The 17,358-nt window shown below is 38.3% G+C and overlaps 1 protein-coding gene across 3 annotated transcripts in view; it reads left to right on the forward strand.

Moving 5' to 3' along the window:
- The window catches only part of WNK3 (WNK lysine deficient protein kinase 3), a 127,900-nt gene that overhangs the window by 105,552 nt on the left and 4,990 nt on the right, over positions 1 to 17,358 (forward strand). Inside the window, exon 21 of one of the 3 annotated variants that reach the window (XM_089904487.1) lies at positions 11,844 to 11,859. The exons of the other annotated variants lie outside the window; for them this stretch is intronic. Within the exon in view, the coding sequence (XP_089760613.1) occupies positions 11,844 to 11,859 (16 nt within the window). The remainder of the gene's footprint in view (positions 1 to 11,843; positions 11,860 to 17,358) is intronic. 3 annotated transcript variants of the gene reach the window in all.

Below are 17,358 nucleotides of genomic sequence, written 5' to 3' on the forward strand. Positions count from 1 at the left end.
CTCATGGAAGAGTCCCCAAGATAGACCACATCTTGGGTCACAAATCAAGCCTCAGTAAATTTAAGAAAATTGAAATCATATCAAGCATCTTTTATGACCACAGCACTATGAGATTAGAAATGAATTACTGGGAAAAACATGTAAAAAACACAAACGCATGGAGGCTAAACAGTACGGTACTAAATAACCAAGAAATCACTGAGGAAATCAAAGAGGAAATCAAAAAATACCTAGAGACAAATGACAACAAAAACACGATGATCCAAAACCTATGAGATGTGGCAAAAGCAGTTCTAAGAGGGACGTTTATAGCTATAGAAGCCTACCTCAAGAAACAGGAAAAATCTCAAATAAACAATCTAACCTTACACCTAAAGGAACTAGAGAAAGAGGAACAAACAAAACCCAAAGGAAAGAAATCATAAAGATCAGAGCAGAAATAAATGAAATAGAAACAAAGAAAACAATAGCAAAGATCAATAAAACTAAAAGCTGGTTCTTTGAGAAGACAAACAAAATTGATAAACCAGTAGCCAGACTCATCTGGAAAAAGAGGGAGAGGACTCAAATCAATAAAATTAGAAATGAAAAAGGAGAAGTTACAACAGACACCACAGAAATACAAAGCATCCTAAGAGACTACTACAAGCAACTGTATGCCAATAAAATGGACAACCTGGAAGAAATGGACAAACTCTTAGAAAGGTATAACCTTCCAAGGCTGAACCAGGAAGAAATAGAAGATATGAGCAGAACAATCATAAGTAGTGGAATTCAAACTGTGATTAAAAATCTTCCAACAGGACTTCCCTGGTGGTGCAGTGGTTGGGGGTCCCCCTGCCAATGCAGGGGCCACGGGTTCGTGCCCCAGCCCAGGACGATCCCACATGCCGCAGAGCGGCTGGGCCCGGGAGCCATGGCCGCTGAGCCTGCATGTCGGGAACCTGTGCTCTGCAATGGGAGAAGCCACAACAGTGAGAGGCCCGTGTACAGCAAAAAAAAAAAAAAAAAAATCTTCCAACAAACAGAAGTCCAGGACCAGATGACTACACAGGTAAATTCTGTCAAACATTTAGAGAAGAGCTAACACCCATCCTTCTCAAACTCTTCCAAAACATTGCAGAGGAAAGAACACTCCCAAACTCATTCTATGAGGCCACCATTACCCTGATACCAAAACCAGACCAATATACTAGAAAAAAAAGGAAATTACAGACCAATATCACTGATGAATATAGATGCAAAAATCCTCAACAATATACTAGCAAACAGAATCCAACAACACATTAAAAGGATCATACACCATGATCAAGTGGGAGTTATACCAGGGATGCAAGGATTCTTCAATATACGCAAATCAATCAATGTGATACACCATATTAACAAACTGAAGAATAAAAACCCTATGATCAGGCTTCCCTGGTGGCGCAGTGGTTCAGAGTCCCCCTGCCGATGCAGGGGACACGGGTTTGTGCCCTGGTCCAGGAAGATCCCACATGCCGTGGAGTGCCTAGGCCCGTGAGCCATGGCCGCTGAGCATGCGTGTCCGGAGCCTGTGCTCTGCAATGGGAGAGGCCACAACAGTGAGAGGTCCGCGTATCACACACACACAAAAGAAACCCATATGGTCATCTCAATAGATGCAGAAATAACTTTTGACAAAATTCAACACCCATTTATGATAAAAACTCTCCAGAAAGTGGGCATAGAGGGAACCTACCTCAACATAATAAAGGCCATATACGACAAATCCACAGCAAACATCATTCTCAATGGTGAAAAACTGAAAGCATTTCCTCTAAGATCAGGAACAAGACAAGGATGTCCACTCTCACCACTATTATTCAACATAGTTTTGGAAGTCCTAGCCACAGCAATCAGAGAAGAAAAAGAAATAAAAGGAATACAAATTGGAAAAGAAGTAAAGCTGTCACTGTTTGCAGATGACATGATACTATACATAGAGAATCCTAAAGATGCCACCAGAAACTACTAGAGCTAATCATTGAATTTGGTAAAGTTACAGGATAAAATATTAATGCACAGAAATCTCTTGCATTCCTATACCCTAATGATGAAAAATCTGAAAGAGAAATTAAGGAAGCACTCCCATTTACCACTGCAACAAAAAGAATAAAATACCTAGGAATAAACCTACCTAGGGAGACAAAAGATTTGTATGCAGAAAACTATAAGACACTGATGAAAGAAATTAAAGATGATACCAACAGATGGAGAGGTATACCATGTTCTTGGATTGGAAGAATCAATACTGTGAAAATGACTAAACTATCCAAAGCAATCTACAGATTCAATGCAATCCCTGTCAAGTTGCCAGTGTAATTTTTTACAGAACTAGAACAAAAAATCTTAAAATTTGTATGGAGACACAAAAGACCCCGAATAGCCAAAGCAATCTTGAGGGAAAAAAATGGAGCGGGAGGAATTAGACTCCCTGACTTCAGACTATACTACAAAGCTACAGTAATGAAGACAATATGGTACTGGCACAAAAACAGAAACATAGATCAATGGAACAAGATAGAAAGCCCAGAGATAAACCCAGGCACCTATGGTCAACTAACCTATGACAAAGGAGGCAAGGATATACAATGGAGAAAAGACAGTCTCTTCAATAAGTGGTGTTGGGAAAACTGGACAGCTATGTGTAAAAGAATGAAATTAGAACACTCCCTAACACCATACACAAAAATAAACTCAAAATGGATTTGAGACCTAAATGTAAGACCGGATACTATAAAATTCTTAGAGGAAAACATTGGAGGAACACTCTTTGATATAAATCACAGCAAGATCTTTTTTGATCCACCTCCTAGAGTAATGGAAATAAAAACAAAAATAAACAAATGGGACCTAATGAAACTTAAAAGCTTTTGCACAGCAAAGGAAACCATAAAGAAGACGAAAAGACAACCCTCAGAATGGGAGAAAATATGTGCAAACAAATCAATGGACAAAGGATTAATATCCAAAATATATAAAGAGCTCATGCAGCTCAATATTAAAAAAACAAACAACCCAATCCAAAAATGGACAGAAGACTTAAATAGACATTTCTCCAAAGAAGACATACAGAAGGCCAAGAAGCACATGAAAAGCTGCTCAACATCACTAATTATTAGAGAAATACAAATCAAAACTACAATGAGGTATCACCTCACACTAGTTAGAATAGGCACCATCGCAAAATCTACACACACCAAATGCTGGAGAGTGTTTGGAGAATAGGGAACCCTCTTGCACTGTTGGTGGGAATGTAAATGCATACAGCCACTACGGAGAACAGTATGGAGTTTCCTTAAAATACTAAAAATAGAATAACCATATGATCTAGAAATCCCACTACTAGGCATATACCCAGAGAAAACCATAATTCAAAAAGACACATGCACCCCAATGTTCATTGCAGCACTATTTACAATAGCCAAGTCATGGAAGCAACCTAAATGCCCAGCGACAGACGAATGGATAAAGAAGTTGTGGGACCCATATACAATGGAATATTACTCAGCCATAAAAAGGAACGAAATTGGGTCATTTGTTCAGATGTGGATGGATCTAGAGACTCTCATACAGAGTGAAGTAAGTCAGAAGGAGAAAAACAAATAGCGTATATTAAATCCTGTATGTGGAACCTAGAAAAATGGTACAGATGAACCGATTTGCAGGGCAGAAGTTGAGACACAGATGTAGAGAACAAATGTATGGACATAAAGCGGGGAAAGCCGCGGGGGTGTAGGAATGGTGGTGTGCTGAATTGGGCGATTGGGATTGACATGTATACACTGATGTGTATAAAATTGATGACTAATAAGTACCTGCTGTATAAAAAAATAAATAAAATAAAATTTAAAAAAATATGTATACATGGGAGAGACCCAGGAAAACTGAGTAACTCACCAAAATGACTGAAGCCCTCACCTTAAATACCATCTTTAGCTAACAACAAAAGAAGATGTTGGGGGACTTCAAAGGGGAGGAAGGCAATTCACATGAAGATGGAAAAGCAAATATTTGCTGGGCCATGCAGAGACAGTGGGACACAGAGTGGACTCTGATCTTTAGCTCTGCCTACAGTTTAGCCTACCACACCTAGCCCTGTTCTTTGTATATATCTCTGGTGATAGCTCTATAATTGAAACAGGTCCTCTATCTAAATTATTTTAGGCAGTGAGAGGGAAGTCAAAGTTTCTTCCCAAGTCATTTGGGCCTTGATTATTTTTAGCTTGAAATAATCCACAAGCCAAAGATATATTTTGGGGTGGCAAGTTTTGCTTCCCTACACGGGCAGTGGAACATTCTCCAAGCTCATCTTGTATACTTTCTGCTCCTAGAAGCCACCATTTCCACAAGGAACCATAATTCATTTTATCGGAGATTAGGTTAGAAACCAAGATCTGGGTGCTTGGTGTGCTCATTGCTACTGGGATGTCATTGCTTCTAGGCCCTTTTAGCTGACGGATGAGGAAATATATCTATGCATACTAACTGATATATATCCATGTCTATGAATATTTCTATATGTAACCATCTGTGTCTATATTAAGGTAAATATGCATTCATATTGGTATCTCCAACTCTAATCCATTACCATACGGATTATATAGCCTTCTTCCCTTGTTTATCCGTAAACTCCCAGTCCAACAGTGAGAGGCTCTCACCATCCCCTATCTATTTATTTAATTGTCCAATTCCAGTATAAGGTATAGTGGTTTCAGATTTTTTCATTTATACCCCAGTGGGAAATACCTTTATCAACTAGAATGCAGTGCTTATGAATAGTTTCTTTTGCCTTTAATATTATAGGTGCCACTCATTTCCAAAGTTATGTAGGTCAGCACTTGTTCCTGTACTCCTTTATGTGAGATTCCTTCATACATTTGTAATATGATTAGATTCTTTTGTCACATTCTGCATTCCATCCTGAGATCCCCTGGCCCCCTAAATGATTTTTTTAAATTTCATACATTAAAGTTGACTCTTGTTTGGTTTTTTTTTTTGGTACGTGGGCCTCTCACTGTTGTGGCCTCTCCCGTTGCAGAGCACAGGCTCCGGACGCGCAGGCTCAGCGGCCATGGCTCACGGGCCCAGCCGCTCCACGGCATGTGGGATCTTCCCAGACTGGGGCACGAACCCACGTCCCCTGCATCGGCAGGCAGACTCCCAACCACTGCACCACCAGGGAAGCTGCTAAAATTGACTCTTTTTGCTGTAAAGTTCTGTACTTTTTGGCAAATGCATTCCATCCTGGGATCTTTATGACTTCCTAAATGATTTAAATTTTTTTCACACATTAAGGTTTATTCTTTGCTCTCTAGGATCCTCTGTGTTTTGATATGTTGTATTGTAGGGGTTTTTTCAGTTCCAAATATTTTCTTATTTCCCTTGAAATTTCCTCTTTGTTCCATGGTTTATTTGGTAAATTGTGTTGTTTAATTTCCAAGTGTTTCGAGATTTTTCTTATTATCTCTGTTACTAATTTGTACTTCAATTTCATTATGATCAGAAGATATATTTTCAATGGTTTTGATTACTTTCAGTTTGTTCAGGTTTGTTTTATGACCCAGGATATGGCTTATTTAGGTGAATGTTTCATGTGCACTTGAAAATAAAGTATACCTTATTGTTGTTTAGTAGAGTTTTCTATAAATGTCAGTTAGATCTAGATGTTTGAATGGTATTATTCAATTATTTTATATCCTTGCTTATTTGCTGTGCACTACTTCTATTGTCGAGTGAGAGAACAGTGTAGAAGACTCCAGCTGTAATTATGGATTTGTCTTTTTCTCTTTTCAATTCTGTCAGTTTTTGCCTCATGTATTTTGAGGGTATTTTGTTAGTTACAGACACAGCATTGTTATGTCTTCTTGGTGAATTGACTTTTATCATTATGTAATATCCCTCTTTATTCTTGGTTATTTTTGCTTGCTTTGATGTCTCCTTTGATATTAAATACGCATTCCATCTTTCTTTTGGTTACTGTTTGCATGGTGTATCTTTTTCATCCTTTTAGTTTTAACCTGCCTGTATTATTATATTTGAAGTGAGTTTCTTGCAGACAGCTTATGGTCACATTAAAAAAAAATCCATTCTTGCAATCTCTTTCAAATATTTTAAAACCATTTATAGTGAATGTAATGATCAATATGTTTGGATTTTGGTCTGCCATATTTTAAATCTGTTTTCTGTTTGTTTTTTATTCCTTCTCCTTTCCTACCTTCATTTGGTTTATTTGAATGTACTTTTAGTATTCCATTTTAATTTATCTATTATGTTTTTTTCTTTATTTCTTTGTACACTTTTAAGTGGTTGTTCTAGGGATTATAACTTTTCAGTCTACTTAAAATCAATCTTTTACTACTTCAAGAGGAATGTAGAAACCTTACATCCATATAGATTTCTTCCTTCTATAACTTGTCTTAAGTATTCCATCTACATATATGAAAAACTATATCACACGGTGTTATAATTTTCATTTTGCTTGAGTTTCAGAACTGAAAAGAATACATTTACCCTGATATCTACCACTTCTGTTGGTCTTCCTTCATTTCTGCTCTTTCATGTTTCCTACTCATATAATTTCCCTCTGTTTGAAGATCTTCCTTTAGTGTCTCTTTTAGAACAGATCTGCTGGTGACAAGTTCTCTTAACTTTTTTTTCATCTGAGTATGTCTTTTTTCACACCTTCATTCCTGAAGCATAATTTTGCTGTATACAGAATTTTGGGTTGACAACGTATTTTAGCATTTTGAAAATATTATGCCACTTCTTTCTAGCTTCCATGGTTTGTGATGAGAAATCCCTAGAAATTTGAATCATTGTTTTCCTGTATAAAATGCATTGTTTTTCTCTGGTTGCTTTCAGAATTTTTCTTCTCTTTAATTTTCAGCAATTTTTCTGTTTCAGTTTCAGCAATTACATATGTAGGCATGCGTTTCTTTGTGTTTATTTCTGTTTTGAGTTCACTGAGCTTCTTGAATATGTGGGTTTATGTCCTTTTCCAAACTTAGCAAGTTTTCAGCTAGTAGTTCTTCAGGTATTTTTTTCTTATCGTGCTCTTTTTTTCACTCTCCTTCTGGGACTCTGATGACACAGATTTTAGACTTTTTGCTATTGTCCTATAGGTCCCTTAGTTTCTGTACATGTTTGTTTTTTGTCTTATTTCTCTGTTGTTTAAATTGAATTTTCTGGGGGGTGGTGGGAATGAGTGAAATAGGTGAGGGAAATTAAGAAGTACAAACTTCCAGTTAGAAAATAAATGAGTCACGGGGATGAAATGTACAGCATGAGAAATATAGTCAAAAAAAAAAATACAGGGCTTCCCTGGTGGCACAGTGGTTGAGAGTCCACCTGCCAATGCAGGGGACACAGGTTCGTGCCCCAGTCCGGGAAGATCCCACATGCTGCGGAGTGGCTGGGCCCGTGAGCCATGGCCGCTGAGCCTGCGCATCCGGAGACTGTGCTCCGCAACGGGAAAGGCCACAACAGTGAGAGGCCCGTGTACCGCAAAAAAAAAAAAAAACAAAAACGAAAAAAACAAAAATATAGTATCTTTGTGTGGTGACGAAGGTGGTCAAAGGTACAAACTTGCAGTTATAAGATAAATAAGTACTAGGGATGTACTGTACAACATGATTAGTACAATTAACACTGCTGTATGTTATATGAAAGTTTTTAAGAGAGTAAATCTGAGTTCTTATCACAAGGAAAAAAATTTCTTTCTTTTATTTGGTATCTATATGAGATGATGGATGTTCACTAAACTTATTGTGGTAATCGTTTCATGATGTATGTAATTCAAATCATTATGCTGTACGCCTTAAACTTATACAGTACTGTAGTCACTTATATCTCAATAAAACTGGGAAAAAATTGAATTTTCTTTTGTCATCTCCCTTCTGCTATTGAGTTCATCCAAGGAGGTTTTTTGATGGGTTTTTTTGGTTGTTGTATATTTTTTGGGTCTAAAATTTCATTTATGTTCTTCTCTATTTCTTTGTTGAGATTTTCAGTTTTGTCATTGGGTTCAGTAGTTTTTGTGATTACCTATTTGAGCATTTTAATAATAGCTGCTTTAGAGTCTTTGTCAGATAATTCCAACATCTGTATTGTCCTTGAATTAGTATCTGTTGGTTATCTTTTCCCATATGAGTTGAAATTGTCCTGGTTCTGTGTATGCCAAGTCATACTGAATTTTATCCTGGACATTTTGAATATTCTAGGACTCTGGTGTCTTTTTAAAATCCTATGTAGAATGTTGACATTTTTGTTATAGGAGGTAATTGACCCAGTTATTTTTACCTTATGAGTTCCAACCTGTCTTCTGTGTTCTGTTGTTCTAATGTCAGTTCATTTGCTTTGCCTCTGTGGTGCTTTTTGGACCTATCCCACGTGTGGGTCTCCTAGTGGGTCTCAGTCTTGGGAAGTTGTCTGTTCTTTCAGTTTTCATGTCTTTGGTATGCTGAATAGGATTGGATTCATGTATGCACAGCTCAGTAGTAAATCCAGGAATTCAAAAATAACTTTTCTCAGTTCTTCCCTCCCTGCAGTACCTCCAGTACTTTCTGATTCCCAGTGACTCCTTTTTTTGTTCCTCAGCCAGAAATCTGGGATTTTAGTTACTCCACTCTCTTGTGCACACCTACCACTGTGCACATGTTTAGGGCCAAGGTTTGGGAGATTAGAGACAGCAGTAAAGCAACAGTGATTGTCTTCACTCTCATGGAACCATAACTCACGCCACTGATCAGAAGGGAGGGGTCCCCTCCCTCAGAGTTTGGCTTCCATGAGCTTCCAGGGACTCTCCCACCACAGGATTGCTTGGGGGTAGGGGAGAGAGTACAGAGAAAAGAAGAAAAAATAGGAATTTCTCTACATTTTGAGAATGTTGGAAGTTCCCTTTCCCATTTTTCATGCCAAAAGTAGAGGATTTCCTCTGGAGATTTCTCTTTGAATACCCCAGTGCCTGCTTCTAGATTAGCCATGGATACCAGATAGGAAAAATTGGTAAACTCACTGCCATTTTAATGGTACTTTGAATTTTGGTTTTATTCCCTATTCACCTGCTACTATTAACTCTTCACAATCCTCAGATTGCTGCTCCATGTAGTCTGTCCAGCTTTTTTATGGAGAGACTAAATATGTTAAGCCCGTTTGCCCCGCAGTGTATAGCTGCTGATGTCTCTGCTCAGTTTTCCCCCCTAGTTTTTATTTTTAAGCTTGACTTCCTGGGATTGACCCCTATATCTGCATTGCTTAGTGTTCAGCCAGAGATTGATCAGAGGTTGCACTTTTAAACACCTCAAGCCCGAAGGGCTTCCACTTTCTGCTGCTGGATCTATGTGTGGCCTGGCCTGGGAAACTCATTTAAACTTGAGGCCATTTTCTAGCTTTCATTTTCCTCTAGGATTTCTCATGCCTCTTCCTTGCATGTTCAGGCTCTGTCAGCCAGTGATGTGTGTATGGTTTGGGCCCTCGAGTTTATGCTGTGCATGTGACGATATTCCAGTCAACCTGAGATATGTGGAGAATTGATCAAGCCTGCGATGGTTGTCTCACTTCCCAGGTCTCCCTGTTAACCTCAGGTTAATGGAGACACTGCTTCTAAAGCTCCAAATCAAGTGAGTTACCTCTGGCAGCAGTAGCAAAGCTTATTGTTTTCTCAGCCTGTCCTGCTGTGGTTGAATTGCTGGGCAAAAAGAGCTGGTGCAGAGGTAACAGAAACAGCCATGGGCAAAAACGCCACAGATTACACAGTTCTTAAAAGTTGAGTAGTTTTCATGAGTAACACTTTCGATTTTGTTGTAGGACTTTGGGCAAATTCCAGATTGCTGAAATGGTTGTTTTTGAGAGTTCTGTCCAGTTTTATTAGTGCTTTTGAGGGAGAGGATTTGAAAACCTCCTCACTCTGTCATGCTAGAAGCCATAAATTATTTTTTAGCAGATAGAAGTGACAGTATCTAACTATTAAACTTCATTAAATTAACTTATTTATTAAAATGTTTAGATTGATTCCTAAGCAGACCTAATATGAAAATATTATTTCCCTAAATGGGAACTAAATTATCTTCATTTTCTCTTTCTTTTAAGAATTCATTGAAGCCAAGTTTGCAAAGATAGGGTGTTCCACACATACCTTCTAGTGGTTTTATTACTTCATTGACTATCACAGAACCAAGTGATTTCATATTTCTAGTTCTAATAGCTCTCTTTCAAAGCTTGCTGACATTTCATATTTTCCCCATTTGGCCAAGATTGGTGGACACATTTGTTGGCCTTAGCGCAGCATTTTGTAAGCTGTCAGCAAGGAGTTAATAGGTGTTGCATGGTCAAATAGGAAATGTTGGAGTCAATCATATAAAAACCATTTTTTCACTGTAGACTCTCTTAGATCCTTTAATGTGCTAATATGAATTGAGAATTTTCAAGAAAGGAAATAAATGTACATGTCGCAAAACAGTTTTACCAGAGAACCCACTTTTCACAGAACACATTTTAAGAAGCACTGCCTTAACATATATACAAAGATCCACGTCCGGGGCTTCCCTGGTGGCGCAGTGGTTGGGAGTCCGCCTGCCGATGCAGGGGACGCGGGTTCGTGCCCCGGTCCGGGAAGATCCCACGTGCCACGGAGCGGCTGGGCCCGTGAGCCATGGCCGCTGAGCCTGCGCGTCCGGAGCCTGTGCTCCGCAACGGAGAGGCCACAACAGTGAGAGGCCCGCGTACTGAAAAAAAAAAAAAAAAAAAAAAAAGATCCACGTCCATCTTTCCCTACACACAGGTATACCTATTTTGTGAGAAACATGAACTGATGCAGGATATTGCATGTAATGGTATCTACAATGTAGGTATGTGGTTAACTTATATATAATATGAGCACTGTGCTAAACTATGCAGAAAAGAGTTAACATAGCAGGCACAAGACTGCTATCTATAGAAAGGCCTATTTCCAAGGTTGGACCTTGGCTGGTGTGCAGGAACTTGGTTTCCCTTTCTTCCCTAACTGATAAGTATAGCTCACGTTGCCTAGATTGTTGGTACAAATAATGTGATTTATGCTGAATACCTGTTTTCCTTCTTAGAGTCTGGCATTTTGGTAAATGCTAGGCAAAAGGTGCCTACATGACCAGTCACAAATAAAAACCTTGGGCACTGAGTCTCTATTGGGCTTCCCTGACCGGAAACTTACCATTTTTTGTTGCTGAGAGAAAGGAGCATACTCAAGAATGCTCCCTCACCATAGGAAGAAAGCATAGGGAAGTCTGTGCATGAATTTCTCTAGAATCCTGTGTATTTTTCCCTTGCTGATCCTATGTGCATCCTTTTGCTGTAACAAACTTGGCTATGAGCACAACTATATGCTGAGTTCTGTAAGACCGTCTATGGAATCAGTAAATCTGTGAGTGGTCTTGGGAGCCCTGAAACATAATTGCATTACATAATCTCAATCCTCAAAACATCTCTAAAGTAGGTAGAAGTTAGTCTGTCCTTATAGGCAAGGAGACTACAGTTAGTGGGGTTAAGCAAATCTGTCTGACTCCAAAGTGTTGGCTCTTCACTGTTATACTGCATTGCCTCCCAATACCAGATATCCTGTCTTCAGTGGATTGAAAGGAGGCAATGGGAGATCGTCAAAGGTGATAGTGGTCTGAGACTGTTTCATTCAGGAAGTAGGATTTGAGTTGGTGTTGAAAGGTAAATGGACCGGATTAAAATTGATGAAGTGGAGTGTGAAGAGTATTGTCAGTAGGTAGAATTGCATGTTATAAAGGCATGCAAATCGTAAAATGTGAGATGTATTTGGGAGAAAGAGAATGTAACAGTTGGGTGAAATGGAGAGTTTACATTAAAAGGTTTTTTCCCCCACACTTTTTTTTTTTAATTTTTGGCAACTGCCACAGCTTATCTATACTATGGTTTGATGTAAGATAATATATTTAATCTAACACATTATTATGTATTTAAGCTTAATAAATGATATGATGTTCAAGGATAATAAATAAGATAATCTATGTTTGCATTTTCTGCAAAGACAATCATGACTACCAAGGAGTTTGCCACCGAAACAAGTTGAAAACCCACTATTGTTAGTACTAAGAAACTGTTAAAGTTTGCATTTTGGGGGGCTTTTTGGAGGAGAGGAATGAAATGCTGAAAACAGCATTTAACTGGTACTAATCTGGTGGCAATGTGAAGAATGTATTGGCTAGAACCAGGGAGTGAATCTGTTTAGATCATTGTCATCATGGCAGTCCATATATGAGATGATTAAGAGTTTAGAGAACTATGGAAGTGAAAACAGACAGGAGATGCTGTATGGGATGATTTGCCATGATGTGGTAATAAACTGGATATGTGTGTGTTTGTTGAGAGATCCAAAGAGTCTGAGACTGGGTGGTTTGTAAAAAATATGGTATCTTTAAAAGAAATATAAGATTTAGGCAAACTGTCGTGCTTAGACCATGATAGGCTTGACTTCAGATGTATTTAATTGAAGAATTTATTGACATTGAATTGGAGAAACAATTTGGGAGTTGGCTGTGAGGTTGGACTGAAGAGACATCAAGATTTGAGATAAGAGATGGAAACATTTGCAGTTAGGTGATCGCTGGAATTATCTGAATGTAGGAATCACCTTGGGGGAAAACAAAAAAGAACACTAAGGACTGAACTCTGATTTTACTCATTTCATCAATAAGAAATGAATATTAAAGAGCACCTTTGAAGTTATGTTACTACCTATCATAAAACACATTTGAAGAGTACTTCTTTTAATGTGCATTCATCGGGTAATTTCTGTTTTGTGAACTTTAATATGATATGAATAACTTTCAAATGAAATCAATCAATAAATGTGCCTAACGGAATAGTTAGGCACTGAATGACATTCAGTAGGGTATACAGAAGTAGACATACAGTGTTGTACACATGAAACTTATATAATGTTATAGATCAATGTTACTTCAATAAAAGAAAAATAAATACTTGTTTCGGTTTGTTATTTCTTCCTCTACTTGTTGGCAACTGTATCACTAGTGCAGCAGCCATCATTGCCCGCCAGTTGAGTGCATAAGATCACTTGTTCCACCAGATTTGTACACAAGAAGAATCCTGACGTTGGGTTTTCCGTTAGTACAGAAATGTTCTTAAATGAATGACATTCAAACTTAGCTCTATTATTTTAAAGAAACTAAAGGGGAATGAGCACAAAAATACTCCTTCAGATTAGTTGGGTGGGCAGAAATGCTGGCACTGATATGTATATGTTTCTGGCTATCGTCTGCTTTTTATTTCTACCTGCTGACATTTTTCCAGGTTAAGAACACAATCTATAAAGGCTTCAGCTCCAAAGTCTTCCCCAACATTGTTGTGCTATTTGTTTGCTCACTGGAGTTGGCAGAGAATCACATGAATGTGCAGAGGGATAACAGGAAAAAATGATACTTTTATTATAGGCTGACTTGTGTGTCCTTGGGTTTTAAGTTTTAAAAAAGTAGGAATTCAAAAAAAAAAGTAGGAATTCCAACAAGATTGGTACGTCCTTTTAGTACATCATGGTTACTCAAAATTAGTAAACATTATTTTTGTAAAACACTTTTCTATATGAGAATATGTTCCACTTAATTCATTAAACTCTTATTAAGCAATTTTCACTACTATATTTCCATTTAATTTTTATTAACAAAATTCCACACTTTGGGCTTCCCTGGTGGCGCAGTGGTTGAGAGTCCACCTGCCGATGCAGGGGACACGGGTTCGTGCCCCAGTCCGGGAAGATCCCACATGCCGTGGAGCCGCTGGGCCCGTGAGCCATGGCCGCTGAGCCTGCGCGTCCGGAGCCTGTGCTCCGCAACGGGAGAGGCCACAACAGTGAGAGGTCCGCGTATCACAAAAAAAAAAAAAAAAAATTCCACACTTCATTTTGATTTCCTTAGTTTTTGCATAAATTCTTTTTCTGTTCTAGGATCCCATCCAGGATACCACCTGATATTTACGTGTCATGTCTCTAAGCTCCTCTTGGCAGTTTTTCTCAGACTTCCCTTGTTTTTTTTTTTCTGTTTGTTTGTTTTTAAATTTTATTGAAGTATATATAGTTGATTTACAATGTTGTGTTAATTTCTTCTGTACAGCAAAGTGACTCAGCCATATATATATATATATATCTGTGTGTGTGTATTCTTTTTCATATTCTTTCCATTATGGTTTGTCACAGGATATTGAGTATAGTTCCCTATGTCCATTTAACTTTTAATCTCCTTGACTCTAAGCCTTCAGTAGCACAAGGGTCATAGAGAATGACAGACTATGCATAAGCAGTCATTGAGATTATCATGTTCCTCCTTATTAAGCAATTTTCTTATCCTTTTCCCAGTTTGTTGCATGGATTGGCATGGTACAGTGGAAAGCACACTGACCAAATAGTCAGGATACTTGGGTTCTAACCACAGCGTATAACCTCAGCTGTTTACTTTCTGGATTCCAGTCTTCCCATCCCCAAAATAGAATGATACTTGCTGAACCTATATCACGGGCCTGTTATGAGTTTCAAAGAATATAAAGAAAAGTACTTTGAAAGTGTTTATATGTAGGCTTCTTGCATTATCTTTTACATTTTTTATAGTTTTTCACAATTAAAAAAAAGTCCCATAACAATTGTACAAGATATTTTCACATGTTTATTTAATTAAATCTGTGGAAATGTTACTGTGCTTACATTTCACAACTGCATTTACTAAAATTCATTTTAGACCCACTCTGTAAGTTTTGACTTGTAAATCAGTCAGAGGAACTTTATGAATCTTTTCTATGAGAATGATTTAGTTAGCCTGTGTAATAGTACTAAATAATTTAAAGACAGTGTGATGTTCAGATTAGGAAACTTTTCACTGATGAAGACATCTGTAAGTGATTTCTTTCATCTATTTGGACATCTTGTACTCCAGAACTCATGAGGCTAACAAAAGCATCTGCCTTCTTATTTCTGCTATTCTAGATAGACATTGTTTTTATCAATAATAAACAGAAATATTGGTAAACAAAAATTTAAATGAGATTCTAGTTTTCTGAAGATTGTTGAAAGTCAGTATGGTATATTAAAAGAAAAAGTTCTTCTCTATAGGCTTCTCTATAGGCTCTCTAGGCTTTAGAATTCTGGGTCTGGCTCTGCTGGTATCTAATTGCAAGAATCAGGCATGGGGCTTCCATGGTGGCGCAGTAGTTAAGAATCCGCCTGCCAATCTACAGATTTAGTGCAATCCCTATCAAACTACCAATGGCATTTTTCACAGAACTAGAACAAAAAATATCACAATTTGTATGGAAACACAAAAGACCCCAAATAGCCAAGGCAATATTGAGAAAGAAAAAAGAAGAAAGAAAAAGGAGTCAGGCTCCCTGACTTCAGACTATAATACAAAGCTACAGTAATCAAGACAGTATGGTACTGGCACAAAAACAGAAATATAGATCAATGGAACATGATAGAAAGCCCAGAGATAAACCCACGCATATATGGTCACCTTATCTTTGATAAAGGAGGCAAGAATATACAATGGAGAAAAGACAGCCTCTTCAATAAGTGGTGCTGGGAAAACTGGACAGCTACATGTAAAAGAATGGACAGCTATATGTAAAAGAATGAAATTAGAACACTCCCTAACACTGTATACAGAAATAAACTCAAAATGGATTAAAGACCTAAATGTAAGGCCAGACACTATCAAACTCTTAGAGGAAAACATAGGCAGAACACTCTATGACGTAAATCACAGCAAGATCCTTTTTTACCCACTTCCTAGAGAAATGGAAATAAAAACAAAAATAAATAAATGGGACCTAATGAAACTTAAAAGCTTTTGCACAGCAAAGGAAACCATAAACAAGACAAAAGACAACCCTTATAATGGGAGAAAATATTTGCAAATGAAGCCACTGACAAAGGATTAATCTCCAAAATATGTAAGCAGCTCATGTAGCTCAATAACAAAAAAACAAAAAACCCAATCCAAAAATGGGCAGAAGACCTAAATAGACATTTCTCCAAAGAAGACATACACATTGCCAACAAACACGTGAAAGGATGCTCAACATCACTAACCATTAGAGAAATGCAAATCAAAACTACAACGAGGTATCACCTCACACCAGTCAGAATGGCCATCATCAAAAAATCTACAAACAATAAATGCCGGAGAGGGTGTGGAGAAAAGGGAACCCTCTTGCACTGTTGGTGGGAATGTAAATTGATACAGCCACTATGGAGAACAGTATGGAGGTTCCTTAAAAAACTAAAAATAGAACCACCATATGACCCAGCAATACCACTACTGGGCATATACCCTGATAAAACCATAATTCAAAAAGAGTCATGTACCCCAATGTTGATTGCAGCACTATTTACAATAGCCAGGACATGGAAGGAACCTAAGTGTCCATCGACAGATGAATGAATAAAGAAGATGTGGCACATATACACAATGGAATATTACTCAGCCATAAAAGGAAACAAAATTGAGTTATTTGTAGTGAGGTGGATGGACCTAGAGTCTGTCATACAGAGTGAAGTAAGTCAGAAAGAGAAAAACAAATACCGTATGCTAACACATATATATGGAATCTAAAAAAAATTTTTAAATGGTTCTGAAGAACCTAGGGGCAGGGCAGGAATAAAGACATAGACGTTCAGAATGGACTTGAGTACACGGGGAGGGGGAAGGGTAAGGTGGGACGAAGTGAGAGAGTGGCATGGACATATATACACTACCAAATGTAAAATAGCTAGTGGGAAGCAGCCACATAGCACAGGGAGATCAGCTAGGTGCTTTGTGACCACCTAGAGGGGTGGGAGAGGGAGGGTGGGAGGGAGACGCAAGAGTGAGGGGATATGGGGATATATATATGAGTATAGCTGATTCACTTTGTTATACAGCAGCCACTAACACACCATTGTAAAGCATTAAACATTAAACATTGTAAAACATTAACATCTCCAATAAAGATGTTAAAAAAACAAAAAAAGAATCCGCCTGCCAATGCAGGGGACACAAGTTCGATCCCTGGTCAGGGAAGATCCCACATGCCGCGGAGCAAGTAAGCCTGTGCACCACAACTGCTGAGCCTGCACTCTAGAGCCCATGGGCCACAACTACTGAGCCCACATGCCACAACTACTGAAGCCCGCACACCTGGAGCCCGTGCTCCGCAACAAGAGAAGCCACTGCAATGAGAAGCCTGTGTACCGCAACGAAGAGTAGCCCCCGCTTGCCGCAACTAGAGAAAGCCCACGCCCAGCAACGAAGACCCAACACAGCCAAAAATAAAAACAAATAAATAAATGTA

Source organism: Delphinapterus leucas, chromosome X (assembly GCF_059928025.1).
Source record: "Delphinapterus leucas isolate spDelLeu-1000000601 "Yukka" chromosome X, BTC_Dleu_Yukka2, whole genome shotgun sequence".
NCBI classification, from domain to species: domain Eukaryota; kingdom Metazoa; phylum Chordata; class Mammalia; order Artiodactyla; family Monodontidae; genus Delphinapterus; species Delphinapterus leucas.